The sequence below is a fragment of the Lontra canadensis genome, unplaced genomic scaffold, assembly GCF_010015895.1.
Source record: "Lontra canadensis isolate GAN:19392208 unplaced genomic scaffold, GSC_riverotter_1.0 scaffold22, whole genome shotgun sequence".
Lineage (NCBI taxonomy): Eukaryota > Metazoa > Chordata > Mammalia > Carnivora > Mustelidae > Lontra > Lontra canadensis.
The window spans coordinates 583,382-600,096 of NW_022631016.1; the positions used below are offsets into that span (position 1 = coordinate 583,382).

At 64.8% G+C, this 16,715-nt stretch overlaps 1 protein-coding gene across 3 annotated transcripts in view; it reads right to left on the reverse strand.

Annotated features, from left to right (window-relative positions):
• SLC12A7 (solute carrier family 12 member 7) overlaps positions 1 to 16,715 on the reverse strand; it is a 39,517-nt gene that overhangs the window by 4,514 nt on the left and 18,288 nt on the right. For all 3 annotated transcript variants that reach the window (XM_032861830.1, XM_032861829.1, XM_032861832.1), the window contains 19 exons: positions 16,085 to 16,231; positions 15,151 to 15,205; positions 14,080 to 14,210; positions 13,179 to 13,420; positions 12,238 to 12,449; positions 11,850 to 12,017; positions 11,252 to 11,350; positions 10,708 to 10,765; positions 10,145 to 10,319; positions 8,676 to 8,794; positions 8,302 to 8,400; positions 7,815 to 7,934; positions 7,067 to 7,171; positions 6,500 to 6,668; positions 4,389 to 4,584; positions 3,951 to 4,120; positions 3,652 to 3,783; positions 1,303 to 1,410; positions 157 to 335 (listed from right to left, as the gene is read on the reverse strand). In XM_032861830.1, the coding sequence (XP_032717721.1) occupies positions 157 to 335; positions 1,303 to 1,410; positions 3,652 to 3,783; positions 3,951 to 4,120; positions 4,389 to 4,584; positions 6,500 to 6,668; positions 7,067 to 7,171; positions 7,815 to 7,934; positions 8,302 to 8,400; positions 8,676 to 8,794; positions 10,145 to 10,319; positions 10,708 to 10,765; positions 11,252 to 11,350; positions 11,850 to 12,017; positions 12,238 to 12,449; positions 13,179 to 13,420; positions 14,080 to 14,210; positions 15,151 to 15,205; positions 16,085 to 16,231 (2,684 nt within the window). The remainder of the gene's footprint in view (positions 1 to 156; positions 336 to 1,302; positions 1,411 to 3,651; positions 3,784 to 3,950; positions 4,121 to 4,388; positions 4,585 to 6,499; positions 6,669 to 7,066; positions 7,172 to 7,814; positions 7,935 to 8,301; positions 8,401 to 8,675; positions 8,795 to 10,144; positions 10,320 to 10,707; positions 10,766 to 11,251; positions 11,351 to 11,849; positions 12,018 to 12,237; positions 12,450 to 13,178; positions 13,421 to 14,079; positions 14,211 to 15,150; positions 15,206 to 16,084; positions 16,232 to 16,715) is intronic.

Consider the following 16,715-nt stretch of genomic DNA (forward strand, 5'->3'; position numbering starts at 1 on the left):
CCAGCCCCCATGAGCGCTGACCGCCAGCGGCTGGGACCCGGCAGAGACAGACGCCAGAATCCCCGTGACTGCTGTCCCCGGGAGTGCCTGCAGCCAGTAACCCTGAACCGTGAACCCTCCCCTCCCCAGCCCCCGGGCCCGTGGGCCGACACTCACGGCTTCAGGCTGAAGAGGTCCTTGAACCCGGAAACGCCCGGCTCCTTGTTCTTGTACTTCTCCGCAATCAGCTTCTCCTTGGTCCAGGTCATCTGCACTTTGTCTGGGGTGGACGGGGCCTGGGTTCTGGTGACCACCACGGAATGGGATGCGGTGTTCCTGTCATGGATGAGCTGAGCCTGGCGGGAGAGCAGGGCACGGTGACAGGACCCATTCTGTGACCTCCTCGCTCTAACTCACTCCCAAGACACGGGAGGATGAGATGCCAGGACCCAGGGACCAGCCCTCCCTCGCAGGGGTCACGATGCCACTCCAGCCCCAGCTGGTCCCCCTCCTCCTGGGCATCCACACCAAACTCAGCCCTCTTCCTGCCCCAGCTCTGAAGGCCACTGAGAATGGCCCACGCCTCCATGACAACACAAAGGAACATTTGCACCCGAAGTCTGTACTTTATACAGCACCACACACACAGCCCGCCCGAGCTGTCCATCTGTCTCTCGGTCCTTTGTTCCCCGTTTTTCCGTCCACCCACCCCCTCACTCGTCAACAGCACAGAGAAAATCAGGGAGCCCTGGTCTCGGGTGGGGCAGGTGCGGGATGAGGACGCTGGCATCGCCAGGACAGGCTGGACAGGCCATGTTCAAACAAGACCACAACCCAGAGGTGCGCTGATGGAGTTGGGGCCAAGGGGATGACAGGAACCAGGACAGAGAAACTGTGGGGTGACGTAAGGGAGGTCCAGGATGGCGCCCGGAGGAGGCTCAGCAGGCCGGCTCTCGGGCTCACCATGGCTCCCGGCCAGACGAGGGACAGGAGGGAGGAGGGAGGCCCGGTGGGGGCCACTGCGGTTCGGGCAGGAACAGAGCTGGGATGGCCGGAGGACACTGGCTCTGGGCAGACCCGTGTGAGCGGACAGGGGCCCCGACCCTAGCCTGGGTGTGAGAGGTAACAGGGGCAGAACCGAGCCTCCCAGACATTCAGAAAACCAGGCGTGCGGACAGATGGTTCCTGTGATCGCCAAGACCTGGTGCTGCAGGTCAGGCCTACGCGGTGCGGCTGGACACTCACAAGGACGCGGCTCAGGGGGGCTGTCGCCGCTGTGTGTGCGTGGGGGGCCAGGCGCCCACCCACACTCTGCGCGCGCACCTCTCTCTCCTGCTCTGTCTTAGACAGCTGCATCTGCTTCAGCATCTGGGACCGCTGCTCCATCAACAGCGTCTTCTCGTACGTGAACGCCGAAATGTCGCTTTCAACCTGGGCAGTGGGGGAAGAGCACACGTGATCACGTGCTCAGGCTGCCGAGCGCTTCCGTGGCCGTCTGGGCTGTGCCCGGTGTCCCCCGCCCCCATCCATGTCCGTGGCGGCACCTGGTGCCTGTGCCAGCTGCCCCCTGCCCTCAGCCTCAGTGGCCCCTGAATGGTGCGTGTAGGTGACCACCATAGCTGCACTGTGTCTGCTCCTGCGTCTATCTCCGACGTGCGCCACGGCCCATGGGAACCCCACACCAAGTGTGCACCCCGCCCCATCCCGCACGCAGGAGGCACGACGGACAGACGCCATCTTTCGCGCAGGGCAACCAATGGCCTGCACAGGATGTGCCTGGCGCTCGGTGTGCCCGGGGACCACAGGGCCAGGATCCTCTCCAGCCCCTGGCCTGACCCTAGGCAGGTGGCCCTGGGTCCTCCCACCTGTCCCGGGTGGGGTCCGCGTCGGGCAAGCACCACCTCTGCCTTCTCCGGCCTGAGAGCATGGAGTGCCCTGAGACCCTCCATGGGGCTCTGGGCTCCGGTCCAGCAGGGCCACCCACCACTCCCACAATCTGGCTCCCGTCCCACAAACGTGAGGGGAGGGGCTCTGACTCATCGTTCCTGCGTCAGTCCACCTTACTGAACTCTGTCTTTTCTCGGGTCTTCCAGACAGTTGGGGGACATCGTCCACACAAACATCTCCTGCCTCTGACACTTGGGCTCCAGCACCAGCTTTCCAGAAAGGGAGATGGGCGTGGGCAGCCACCTATTGCCGACCTCTGGGGACATTCACGGGGGCTGGTTGTGGCCCAGGAAACCAACTCTGCCAGCCAGACAGCCACGGACCCTGACTCCCCTGGAGCTCCTTACAAGATCTGTGAACTCTGCTCATTGTGAAACAGATGTTAACGATAAGCCCAAACCCTTCCTGCCCACACGCCCGGGCTCGGACGGCTTTTTCTAAGTCACGCTGACCAAAGTCATCTCCCTCATTAGGGACCCTGGCTGGCATTCGACACTGGCCTCCCCTTCGCCACGGGGCTCCCTGCCTCCCGAGAACGGCGCCCTGGGCCCTCGCTATCCATGGAGGTGGGCGGGCTGTGCTGGTGAGCGGGGCACAGGGTGGAGGCTGGCCCAGAAGCAGCGCAGGGACCCTGCCCACCTCCCAGTGGAAGGACCTGGAGAGGCGGGTTCCAGCCACGGTCTGCTCACGGCTCCCACAGGCATGTGTGGCCACGTGCGGCAGGACAGTGGCCCAGTCTCACGAAATAGAGGCACCGCGTCCCTTAACGCCACTCCCAGCGAAACTTCTGAGACTGAAATCAAGCAGGGCCACGGATTTTTGCGGCAAGTAATTATGCACCAAGTACAACTTGGGAACCTGAGTGAAATCAGCAGCTTTAAAACACAACTACAGGGCGCCTGGGGGGCTGCAGCGAAGCGTCTGCCTTCGGCTTGGGTCCCGATCCCGGGGTCCTGGGATCAGGGAGTCTGCCTCTCCCTCTTCTCCCTGCCCGTGCTCCGCCGCCAACTCTGTCTTTCAAGTAAATAAAATTTAAGTCTCAAATATTAAAAGAACTGCAGTTACTGTAAAATCACGCGTGTTCATGCCCCATGGTGCGATCCTGCCACACCCGCCCGACTGCCTCCACCTCGGTCCTATCCAGCTCCCAGGACCCAGTCACATAAGACACTGAACACGGACGGGAAGGGCTGGCAAAGTGACAGCAAGGGACAGAGGAACAGAGGAGCCACCTCGAAGACGCCAGGGAGCCCACGGCAGCATAGCGCAACGGAAACACCACATGATCCAGTGTAAGGCCTGAGGTGGGGAGGTCGCATGAGTGCACGTGGACATGACCGGGGGAAGCCACGCTGAGAGATGCTGCTGGCAGGAGAGCGCGCCCCTGCCCCAGGGGGCCCGCTCCAGGGCACGGTCTGCAGTCGGAACACTGGGAATTTGTAGACCAGGAGCCTGGACCACAGGTTCATGACCTGCGATGGGCCGGCTGCCACGGCTGCCACGGCTGCCCGCAGGACACACTGAGGAGGGTGCGTCCCTCTGCTCTAAACCCGTCAGCCCAGGGCAGCCCTGAGCCCGGCCAGGGTAAACCAAGGCACAGTCTACACAACGCGCCACAGCTCCGCAAACTGGCCGCGGCCCAGAGGAGCCACGGAGCGTGGGTCCCGGGCAGGCGCACGAGGGCAGCGGGCTCAGAACCTCAGGGAACCCCGCAGACCGCCTCACCATCTCCACCACCTCCACCTCCGCACTGATCCTCAGGTGGTACAGGAACATCTGCAGGTCCTTCTTCATCTGGATGCTGTTGTCATCCACCTGGGCCACCGTGAAGATGCGCATGCGGCACTTCCTCCACACCTGTGAGCGGGGCGGGGCGGGGCGGGGCTGGCAACCGATCAGCTGGCGAGCCCCGCCCCCGCCACAGACCCTGCCCCCAACCAGTCCTGCCCCCATGCTGCCCTGGGACCCCGCCGCCCAATCGCCACCACAGACCCTGCCCCCATCCGCACCCCGGCCCCACCCACCTTGTGCTGCCGCAGCAGGAAGGGCAGCAGCATGAGGAGGCCCCCGTCGTGCACCACCCACCACACGTCGATGTCCCCGTCGCTGAAGCGCTCCTGGTTTTGTGGAAACAGGTCCACGTTTTTGGCCACAAGCAGGGCCTGCTGGGCAGCCGTGGTGTCTCGGACAGTTTCTGTGGAGAAGCAGGTCGCCCCGTGGACTTGCGGGCTCCGGCCGGCACGGGAGGCAGGCAAGGCCACGGCGTCCCCGTGAAGCCCCAACTGGCCGCACGCTGAAGGCAGCCCACCCCGGCCAGCCATGGTGCCACCAGCCTGAGAGGGGCGGGACCCCCGGGATCCGCCACACCGCAGGGCTGGCCCACCCGGCAGTGAGGCTACCGAACCACGGGCTGCTTTCCCACGGGACCCCACATGGCCCACGGGCCTGAGCGCAGTACCCACCCACAAAGTTCTTCCAGGAGAAAGTGTTGTCCTCCTGCTTCCAGGACTCGGGCCAGGCCATGAGCACCGTGTTGTGCGTCATGCCCCCCAGGCCGGCCGACTGGATCAAGTGGGACATGCCGTCCCTCAGGTTGGAGGACACCACGAGCTGGCAGAAGCCCTTGGTCTTCTCCACGCCCATCAAAGAGCGGATGTTCTGGGGAGACAAGCTGGGTCGGTGCCTTCTCGGGAAACTGGGGGGCCAACCGCATATGGCCCCCAGCCTCTGGAACGCCACCTTGCTCATGCCCCCGGGAGATGGGACGAACTCCCCCTTCCCCACATGTTGGCTGGCCCATGAGCCAGCTCCACGGAGGCTACATCCCAACGGGAGCCAGCCTGGCCCTTCCCCGAGAAGGCCCCACTCAGTGAGCAGGGACACCAAACAACGGTGGGAAAGGTGGGGGACAAGGTCAGGCCCAGCCAGCTGCTGCCACTTATATGGCGGGATGAATGCCATGTGCCCCCCACCCGAGCTGAGATGCTCCTGGTCAGTCCAGGAATCGGGCCAGGTGGCAAACCTGGATCCTTGTCCCGAGACAGCCACTGCTCCACCACGCCCACGGACGGGGCTCCCCTCCCTTCAGGGACACCATGGCTCTGGGCCCCCACTGGGGCTGCATGTCTGGGGTGAAACCCAGCTGGACCACCTCACACGTGCTCTCTAGACTCCCGGTGCGGGGACAGGTCCAAGCCACCAAGACACGACAGAGTGGGGCCACAGCAGTCCCTCAGACACGCTCACGCAGACTGCCAGGTGGACCAGAAAAGCGGAATCTGGCGCAGACTCCGGGAGTCCACGCCACCACTGACCCCATGACGTCCTCCTACAAACAATCCCGCGGCAAACGAGACGAGTCCACGGGCTACTTACCAGACCGCTCACAACACGGAGACCCCAGAAACCCTCCCAGCACGAGCGCAGGGGCCTCGAGGCACAGAAGCCCAGACACGCACACGACAGGCCGCGAAGCTGACACCAACACACATGGTGCTCACAGGGGAAACCGGTGTCTCACCGCCAACGCCACGGGAAACGCGATTTTGTGGGCAAAACCAGAGAAGTCCAGGCCTGGGCGTGTGCACGGACAGCAGTCCCTGTCTCACAAGGGGAACGGACGGGGAATGCAGCCACACCACAAGCGACCCAAGCCACGGACACCCCCCACCCCCACAGCGGGGAGAGCTGCAGCCGGCGACCCCGCGGCCCTCATGCTCCGAACCACACCATGGCCTCTCGCACACCGCAGCGGCTTGGGGCCGGAGCTTGTCGCCACACGCACGAGGCCATCCACGTGGCCAATGCCCACCCAGTGAGTGGCTGTCCCGCCAAAGACACGATAGCGTGGAGAGCACAAGGACAACAACGTCTGAACCCACAGCTTGTGGTCAGCAATCTCCAGTCCAGAACCCACGGGCTTGGGGTCCCGTGGAGAACAGTGGAGCTTCGGGGACATGGAGCAGCACCGAGCACATCTGTGGCCTCCCGGGACTGGGCTGAACCCACAAGCCGGCGACAGCAAGGAGCTGGCTGTCTGGCGGAGGAAGGAGCCAGGAAGTTCACACACCACTGCCCTGCACGCCCTGCGCGGACCCAGGGAGCCTCTGGCTGCAGCCTGATTCGGATGCACAGACGTGTGGACACAGCAGCCCACCCCGACGCGGGGCTGCTCCGCCATCCGGCGACAGGGACGCACCCGAGAACAAGAGACTGAGCTGCGCCGCCTGCACGGGTGAGAGGGGAGCACGGACCAGCAAGGGACAGAGCCCAGGCCGAGTTGTGGGGGGCACAGGGGAGCGAGCTGGTGGGCAGACGTCTCCAGGGCCAGGGCCTCCAACCTGCAGATGCTCCACCCCGTGTCTCAGTGCAGTCCTGACCGAACCCAGAAACCACGGTCCTCCACAAAACCAGTCGGCGGGCCAACACACAAGGCCGTGCTCACAGGCGTAGAGCCTCAACCGTGCAGAACCTGCTGGTCCGACCTCCCTGCACAGGGCAGGCAGCGGACGCCGCCCTCACCTGCCCATTGTCCCCACGCTGCCCGCCGGCCGGCCCCGCCACGCCTGCCCACCTCCTCGGCCCTCTGGGCCTCCACGTGCTTGTCCAGGTAGGTGCCCTCCAGCACGGAGCCCACGATGGTCAGGCCCTTGCCGGCCTTGAGCTGGGCGGTGAGCGACAGGAGGCGGGGGTGCTTCACGCGCTGCTCCTCGTCAAGGCTCAGCATGACCAGCACCTGGGGCCTGCGGCACAGGCGACGGTCACCCTGCACTCTCTAGCAGGGGACAGGCCAGCCCAGCCTCCGGGCGCCTCTCAGCACAGAGATCATCCCCGTCCTCCCAGAAGCACGGACACGCGGCTGGCGGCCCACACGCTTACTCCCTTCCTTGGCAGGACCCCAGGGAGGGCAACTCAGCCCGTGCCCCACTCACCACACTACCTGGGTCAGGCCTGGTGCCCAGAGGCACGCTGACCACGCCCCGGCCCACCACTGTGAAGTGAAGGAAGGTGCTAGAAACTCTCAAAATAACCACTCCCAAAAAGCAGCAGCAATGTCTTTTGTCTCTGAAGCGTAAGACTAGAGACGACACTCCGTGCCTTCAGAGGGCGTGAGGCCGGTTGGGAAGGCTGGGGTGCTCACCTCCAGTTCTTGGTGTGGGGGGGGCCGTGCTCCACACGCAGCAGGGCATAGTGGGCTGCGTTTAGTGACAGCCCCCTGATGCCATCACCCCACTCCTTCTCGGCCCTGTGAGGAAGGGGCAGCAGTGAGGTACTCGTGAAGGGACCCCAGGGCCAGGGCCCAGAGCTTCATTGGACCACAGGCCTCCTGGGGCAGCCTCCCGGAGCAGCCGGTGTGGGGTCTGTGTGGACACGGGGGACACTGACAAGCGCAGCTGGCTCGGTGGCCCTGGCCTCACCAGGAGTGGTCACATCCCGACACTCCTTGACCAACCTGGGAAGAGCTGGAAGGGGGCCTCCAGGCAGTGGCCAGGACCCCTCTGACCCCACCCTCCAAAGAAATGCCACAGGGATGGACCGGGTGCGCTGGGATGTGCTCTGGGATGCAGTGCACTTTTGGGAAATTCTGAAATCTATCACACGTCACTGCTCTCGTCGGACAGATTTCGAAGTTCTCAGAAGTGTCACAAGTAGCAAGGAATCGATTCAAAGTAACAAACGCGGGTCTCCCCTGCCGGGACAGAGGCATGCGGCTGGACAGAGCAGCCCAGCTGGGCCCTGGGACAGGGGTCTGACTCTCGCTGTGAGGGTCCCCAATCCCCTGGGCTATGCCGACCCCATAGGGACACCCCACACCCCCCCCACGCCAGGTGACGCAGAGCCCACGCGGACACCCCGCAGGGAGCCCGGCCCCTGGCCACGGCGCTCACCCGCGGTACTCGATGTACTTGTAGATGCACCCCGCGATGAGCATGGCGACGAGCGCGTAGTACCATGAGCAGATGAACATGAGCGCGAGGCACAGGCTCATTCCCAGGAAGGACAGCGCCCTGGAAGGACACACAGTCGCTCGCCTGCCACACCCAGGACCCCTGAACGAGGACTCCACTCAGCTGCGACAAGGCAGCAGCAGTGACACAGGCGACCACGTGCCCCCGCCCCCCTTCCCAGGGCACTGGAGCACCCCACGGGCCACAACGCACAGTGGGCTTCCCATATCCGCCATGCACCCTGGCGGCACGGAGACTGAGCAGCCCACAGTAACAGGTGCTGAGGCTGAGGCCCCAGCGGGGACCGTGTCCCACTGGATGCCTGAGGGGCCTGGGTGACCCACCCAGGCCCTGGGTCCGCCCCAGCTTGGCTGCAGCCGGTTCTACAGAGACCATCAGGGCCCCTGTGGCCAGCGGGCCTGCTCACCAGTGGTAGTATCTGAAACGTGGACGCCAGTTAGGTGTTCGCAGCAGGGTCTGCACGGCGCACGCCAGGTTCACGAACATGTAGCACATGAGGAAAAACCTGGAGGCCCAACGCCAGGACCACAGAAGCCAGGTCAGGTCCCATGGTCCCAGCCTTCAGGAGCTACATGGTCTTCCCACCCTTCCCACTACAGCACGGTCCCTCCCGTCCCCCTCCCATCCACGGCACCGTTCCACGAGGGTCACGTGGCTCCCATGACCATGTGCATCCACTCTCCCCAGAGCAGGGCCGCATACGCCTCCTCGTGGACAAGCGGCAGCCCCATCTCCGTGGCCCGTCGCCTCGCACCTCCTGCTGTGCCCGCAGCCACTCACATGGACAGGATGGGGGCCACGCTGTCCAGGGAGGCGATCAGGATGCCCGTCTCGCAGATGAGGGCCGTGAGCAGCAGGGCCCACGTGGGCTCCCCATTGGCCTTACCGTGGCCAAACACCTGCAGGAGAGAGCAGGTGGGCTGCGGGCACAGGGCAGATGCCACGGGAGCAACCACCCGCGTTCCAGAAGCCCAGCATCTCACGTGCAGCCCCAGCGCGGCTCGGAGAGGACGGAGCCTCCTGGACCCTCCCCAGCTCAGGCAACAGGAAAACCCAGCATCCAGAGCCACCACCAGGCCTCCCAGCGCTCAGGTGGGGGGCGAAGGTGACCCCTCCATGTGCTGGAGGGCAGCTTCCCGGGCATCCTAAGGCCAGCCTCGCAGGGGGAGATGCAGGGTCCCCATGGAACAGGTACTGAGAACTCCACTAGGCCCCCCTGCAAGGGGCCTGGACCCTTCGTCCTTGGCCACACAGGGAGGACCACGTGGAGGCCACGCCTGTCTCTAGGACTCCAGCTTCCAACGCTTTTCTAGCACAGTCCCTGCTGCCTGGGGGCTCTGGGGAGGGACCTGCACAGCACACTGCAGAGACACATGTGAGGACCCCAGAAACAAACATGGGGGCTGGGGCACCAGGGACACTGCGACTGCCACCTTCACTCCTGACAGCAATGCCCGATCCAGGGTCCCGGGGCAGCCAGCATGTGACCTTGTCTGCACCTAAGCCCACGATGGGAGCTGTGGAGTCCGCTGGAACCCTCCCGGGAGCGGAGGTGAAGACTGCACCCCAGAGCAGGGAGACCGGCCCCACACCCAGATGACAAAGGGGCCTTCCATGCCCCAGAGCCCCACAGAGAAACCCCGGCCCCAGCCCCTCAAAAGGGACTCGACTTGTGTTTACAGATGTGAGCTTTACAGTGACTCAGCCCGCCGGGAAGCCCTAACCCAGATGACCGACGTCCTTGTGAGAAAAGACGGAGACAGAAGCACAGGAAGGCCAGGTGCAGACTCGGGGCAGGTGGTGTCTATAACCGAAGACAAACTTGCCCTGCCCACACCTGTGTCTGCAACTTCCTGCTCCCAAAATGTGAGCAAATCATGGGTTGTCTGAGCCCTAGCCTGTGGCCTCTGAGGCACTGGCCCCAAGACACTAAGGCATCAGCCCCTCGAGCTCATTCCAGAAGCCTCCGACCTCGGGGGAGGACACTGCATCCCAGCAGGATGGATGCTGGCCCTGCAGGAGGTGGGGGCTCCCTGCGTTGCTCCCACAGCCCTGGGGGAGAGGGGCCATTCCCCGCCCCACTCCCACACGCACCTGCACCCTCAGCCCGTGACCACCTGGGGCAGGACTGCCGGCAGTGGGGATGCGGGTCCATTAACCGTGAAGCTCGAGCTCTGGACACACACTCAAGACCCGGAGACACACCCCTTCCTGCAGGTCCCTGCTCTCTGGGCGGCCACCCCGCTCACCTGCAGGAAGGGGATGATGCCGTCACGGGCGATAGCTTGCAGCAGGCGTGGTGCCCCCGTGAGGCTCTGCAGGCCGGCTCCGCAGGTCGAGAAGAAGGAGCCTATGACGATGACCCAGGGGGACGGCCAGGCCAGCATGCCGATGACCAGCTTCCCCTGCAGGGCCTCCCCGAACCTGCAGGCGGGCAGGCTTTCAGATACCAGCTGAAAACATAAACGTCTTCCCACGTTTTGAGCCAGAATGAAGGCACTACCACCCTAACTGTCCTCTCTCACGAGCAGGGAACCACGTCACTCCTGAGAATGGGCGCTGGCACAGCCCTGTTGTCTGGGGCAGCACTCCCACGCTCTCAGGGAGAGAGCTCCCCTGCTCCAGGCTGAAGCAGGACAGGACACACACCACGAGCTGAACAGAAGCCCCCAAGAGGGGCCACAGGGCTTCCTGCTCTCCCCTCAAAGCCTCAAATCCTGGGGGAGGTCCCAAGGTCAACGCTACCATCGTCTATGAGAAAACAGATGCTGACCCGAAAGCTTACAGAAGCCGCAAACGCAAACCAACATACTTATCTCGTAAGACCACGCCTTCAATGCAGGCCCCAAAGAGCACGATGCAGGACAGGTCTGTGTCGGGTGTCAAGGAAACGGTGGACCCGGCGTCATCCGCAAGGTCCTGGTTGCAGATGCGCCTGAAATGGCCTGCACCCATCCTGCTCCAGCCCAGCGCACTGCTGTGACCCCACAGCCCTCAGAGTGACTTCATCACTGTCCCACCCTGACTACCGTGGGTCAGGCTGCACACGGCCCGTGGCATCACGGCCACGGGAGCCCAGCAGAGACAGAGCGTGGCAGCCAGCATGCCACCGCCGTGACTGTACACGGGCCCCACGCACCATGCCTGCAGTCATGGGTCGCTGCCACATGTCAGCTTTGATGACACGGGGGCTACCCGCAGTTTAGAGAGAACGGCTCGTGCGCAGCCAGCCGAGAGGGTGGCGTCCCTGTGGCGTCTTCACTGTCCTCCAGCAGGCAGACGCCAGCTGGCTCCTCAACCCTGGGGCGACAGCGGGCAGAGCATGGGCTCCCGCACCTCGGCCCCTCTGAGGATACAGATGAAGGACGTCGTCACAATGGCCAGGATGGTCCCTGTGGGGATCGACTTCTGGGCGTCCCTGAGGTCCCCAGACCGGTTCGAGCCCGCCATGATACCTACAGAAATCGCCGAAGGGCCCACGGTGACCACAAACCCGCCGAATGCTGCCCGCCAAGCCCACGACCCACGGAGAGGGTGCCGCGGGACTGAAGAGACGCACCGGGGACCCGCACCTAGCCCCTGAGCCGCGGAGTTCCGGCTTGGGGAGGGGAAGCCCAGGCGGCAGCCAAAGGGCCCAGCAGAGGCCAGACACGCAGACGGCTGCAGGCGCCAGGCCACGCGGGGGCCGCCAAAGGGCATCCCGGCGGGGGTGAGGCACCAGTGCGTGCCAAGGGTTGTCCCAGAAGGTCAGCCGACTGTCGCATAAGCACGACCCGAGGGTCCACGTGTAGCCACCACGGTCTGTGACTTTGAGTGAGACAGCTCCACGGGGGGTGCTCAGGACAAAACTCCTTCCCACACCCCAATCAGCATGCAGGGAGCAGAGACCCCAAGGCCCGCTGCCTATGGGACGGGGGCAGGTGTGCACCGCAGCGGCACAGGACGGGGCCTCACCAGTCACAGATGGGAAGTAGATGCCGACCAGCACGGTGAAGTACGTCATGATGTCAGTGAGGACATAGGGCAGGCCACTGGTCCTGCTCTCCTCCTGCACAGACACCGACAGCGAGCCTTTCCTCTCCACCAACGCTCCCTTGTCCGCATACGTGCTCCACAGGTTATCTGCAAGCAACAGGCCAGTGGTAAGACTCCGGAAGGCAGCGGGGGCGAACCACTGACCAGCTCCCATGGGCTTCCACCCGACGGGAGGAAACACAACCTGTCCCAGAAGAACCAGACAAGCCCCGTCATCCCTACCACAACCCTGTGTGCGCCCGGCAGCAAACCCTGAGGAAGAAGGGTCGGCTGCCTGTGGCCCCACGCGGAACCCCGGGGCACTCACCCAGCAGGACACCACTAGCCACGCCAGGGATGCCCTGGATCTCCGTGAGGTTGTTCTGGGCGAAGTACTCGTCGCAGCTGGCGTTGGGCATGGAGGTGTTGCAGAAGAGGCCCCAGAGGGCGGTGGGCACCGTGCCGTTGTTGGCAGCGTGGAACTTGGCACACAGGTCGAAGCCGCGTCTAGACAAGGTACGGTTCCCCAGCAGACAGACCCTAAGGCGGGGGTCTGGCGTGAGGGGGGCGCACAGGCCCTTCTCGGGCCACTGGCGTTGGGCACAGCAAAGCCACTTGTCACTCCACCCTGGGCGCCAGGAAGGCCACGTGAGCTGTGCGGGGCGGGTGCCGCAGCAGGACCCCAGCGGTCCCTCGCAATCCTGCTCCCGTTCCAGGCTCGGCCCAGTGCAGTGCAGAGCTCGGCACAAGCTGGGGCGTCTGATGCCGGCGTCTCCCTCCGCACAAGGAGCCGGGAGGGGTCGGCACTGACCACCACCCAGCTGGCCAGGCCCCTACAGCGTCAGCCCTGTGGGTGTGGGACCCACATGCCAGCCTGACAGACCACAGCCCGCTCCCCTGTTCTGTGACCTTAGCCCCCTTCCTTGAGACTTAGGCTCCACATCCAGAGGACAGACAGAAAAGAACCCACGGGGGTTCCTGGGAGGACCAGGGGAGCCAGGGTACAGGGAGCACGGGGGGATGGGCCACCCCACGAGGAGCTCAGGGCTACCTGAATGCCCTTGTGATCAGCAGTCCCCATTGACCTTGACCGTCACCAGACCCATCCCACCTGTGCAGACGGCACAGCCACACAAGAACCCTGTGGGCTCAGCCCTGAGCCGGGCCAGAGCAGAGCCGTCCGCACCCCCAGCACGGCCACCCAGACCGCCCACATGGTCACAGGCACACGTGAGGCTGGAGAACTCGCTGCCCAGGCCCCAGACTCACGGGATGTCTGGCGGGTCGAAGGCGGTCTTGATGACGCCGGCGTAGATGGCGAGAATGGACAGCACCACGCAGGCCAGGAACACCAGGGCCAGCTTATTGACGTACTTGACACCCACAAAGACCACCATGGCCATGAGCGCCAGCGTGCACGTCCCATACACACGCATGTTGTGGAGCATGGCCGCGGCCTCGCCTTCTGCTGTCTCCGCCTGGATGATGGCCGCGCCGGGGGAGATGTAGGTCTGCAGAGCACAGAGGGTGTCGAGGAGGGCTGCCAACCCCCCACACCTGGACGGTGGCCCCGCAGGGCCGGTGCCTCTGTCTGCAGGGCTGGGCCCTCCCCTGCTGTGGGCCCACCCGCCCGGACGCGTTGACAGCGGGCCCTGGACAGCGGACAGACATGGAGGCTCAGAGACGCTGCCCCTGCAGCCCGTGTTGTGGACGCCAGCCCCTGGGCAGCCTCAGCTCACCTTGCAGGCCGGGGGCCACCACGACCTAACAACCTGGGAGGGAGCTCGTCTCTGGGGGGCCCTACTGTGTGCAAGAGGATGGACCGATTCCTCACTGAGGAGCCGTCTCCTGGCCGGCCCTCCACTCGGGGCTACAGCCCATCACACACCCAGATGTCAGCCTGGCAAGAGCCCTGGTGGCCGAACCGAAGGGCAGCTGGGGGGCCCTGGTCACTGCCACCAGCCACGGCCAGCACGGACAGTGAGGCAGCCAAGGGACAGACCTCGGGTCACTGCCATCATCCACGGCCCGGCACCAGGAGAGGGACGCAGCCAGGCCCCTGAGAGCCCAAGGAGGCAGGTGTCAGAGTGAGGGGGCCCGTTGTGGGGGTCCGTGTGCCTCAGGAGGGACTCCTCGGCATCCAGAAAACCAACCCAAAACAAGAACTTACCAAAAAAATCTCAATGGTCCCCAAAATATACATGGCCCCGGCGAAGGTCGTGCCCAGGTAGAAGCAGAGGCCCACGGCGCCCCCGAACTCAGGCCCCAAAGACCGTGATATCATGTAGTACGAGCCACCGGCTGCCAACGGGACAGGGAGCAGCAGTTGGCGTCGCCCGCTTTACCGCGATGCCCGCGCGGAGCCCAACACCGCGGTTCTGTGCGCTTCGCCCCATAAAGGCCACGAAGTCTGCGGCTGCTGGGCACCGTGTGCACCAGAGCACGGCCAACCCCAGACCCCAAGGCCAGGCGGCTCGGCCAGTGGACGGGGACACGGCCACTGTGGATCCACACTGGCCACACCGGCGGCCTCCCCAGAACCTGGAGGCGCAGCACAGTCCCTCCCTGTCCTGGCCTGCAGCTCCCGCTCACCCAAGCCGCCGCGGTCCCTACAGGCAGCCGAGCCTCAGGGCTCCGAGGCCAAGGAAGCTCCCCACAGACTGAAGGCTGTCCCCGCCCACGGTGGCGCTTCAGCTGGTTTCTAAATAACAAGGGTCTGCGAGAAATTAACTCCAGAACCAGGAGCAGGAAGCGTCTCCGACCACGGAGCTGATGCGAGATTTCCTAAGGAAGCACCGTCCCCACGGGGGCAGAGTCCCACTGTCACAGCAGCTCTGAGAGCGGGGTCAGGCACTGGGGACAAGGGTGCGCCTTGGTCTTGGGAAGGCCCACAGTGCCCTTGGGGAAGACACCCAGGACACCAAGCACCAGCTCTCGGTGCGTCCGTGCACCGCTGAGAGCCAGGAACCCACGAGCACCTCCGCCTGGAGGCAGGGTCCCTGCGGACAGGGCATCCGGGAGAGCTGGCTGTGCTGAGGGTGTCCCCAGCCCGCCTGCCTCTCCGTACCTCTGCCCGCCAGATGTGGAGGTCTGTTCTCTGGGCTGGCCAGCAGGCGGGTGAGGGCACGGGCACACTGGGGCCCTCTGGGGCAGAATGCCGGCCACCTCAGCAGAGGCCAGCGGTTGGGTCCCCAGCACGGCTCAACTCGGGACCCTACGCGGCCTGCCCTGGCACCCTTACCTGGGACCACACCGTTGGTGGCGATGGCACTCATGGAGATGGCAGTCAGCATCGTCTGCAAAGACACAGGTGATCCTCTCAGAAGAGAGGCCACTTTGGGGCTACACCTGGCCCCATCACAGACAGGCTGTCCCACAGGCAGGAAGACAGGCTCCAGGACGCTCAGGGCTACGCCTGTTTTCCCCCTCGACTGACAAAGCTGAGCTCCTACAGGACACCCAGGAGTACCTAGCTCGGGACCCCACCTGGAATGAAAGGCTGGGCACCCGTCCACCGTGAAGTACGGGGGACCGTGTCTGGGCGCTGTGGGGTACGGGGAACCTGTCTGCATGCTTACCCACTGTGGGGTATGTAGGGGACCCCATCTGGGTGCCCGCTGCCCGGGGGTGCATGGGGGACCCCATCAGAGCACCTGCTCTGGACAATGGATGCAGAACGTTCCGAGCTGTCCTGGGGGGCTGCCTCGAGCTCCCACCTGGCTCAGGAAGCAGCCACACCACAGGCTGGTGGGCAGTTTGCAACCAAAGGGCCAAAACGAACGGCCTTGGGAAAGCTCAGGGCCTCAGTGGTCACTGCGGTCCTGCCGGGTGCAGCCTTGGCCGGGGGTCCTAGCAGGCATGCCTGCTCCCTCAAGAAGTCCCTGGTCTTCCCCCGCCTTTTCTCTGGTGTTACGGCAATTTCTCCAGACGTGTCCAGAGTATGCCAGGGGACGCAGCTGAGATGGCCCCACCCGTGAAGCCGCAGGGGGATGGGCCGTGGGGCCTGAACCCTTGGGCTGGAGCCCTCCGGGGGACGCCTGGGGGACCAGAGGGGCCGAGGTCCGCTCCCCACAGCGAGAGCAAGGCAGGAGAGCCCAGGACGCGCGGGAGCCACGGCCGAGCCAGGAGCGGTGGGGGGAGGGCGGGGTGCTGTGCGCGGGGCTCTGGGGACTCACGCAGGTGCAGCACACGGAGACGATGAGGAAGGACTCAAGCACGCCGGCCGCGCCCACGATCCACGTGAGCCGCAGGAAGAGGATCACGCCCAGGATGTTCTGCAGGCAGGGCAGGTAGACGCCGATGAAGGTGCCCATGCGCGGGCTCTGGAAGAGAGCACAGCGGTGCCCGGGAGCCCGGGGGCCGCGGCTGGGATGCGGGGGGCACGCTCCGGCTGCGCGGGAGGAAGCCGGGCCACTGCGAAGGGAGGCTTTGGGAGAAATCCTCCGGAGCGTGGGTTCCGGGAAGACCTGAGACCATGACACTGCCAGGGAGCGGGACGGGGCGCCACAAGGGCAGCCACGGCCACATCGGGGAAGCTGAGAGCAGGACGAGCCAGGCCCCGTCCGGCGGACAACAGGTCAGGGCTGCAGAGGCCCAGGCGGCCACTGACGCAGGAGGAAGACGGGAAGCTGCTCCCCAACTGCATCAAGGGCCCCACAGAGCCAAGTTCCGCAGAGTCTGCCGTACCCTGAACCCGTGGGAAGAGTTCAGACGGGACGTGCAGCTGCGTTGAGCTGGGGGACTTGGGACGCGGTGCTGGGAGGTGCCCAACAGGGTGTCCTCTGAGATCCTGGAGGTCCCAAGGCT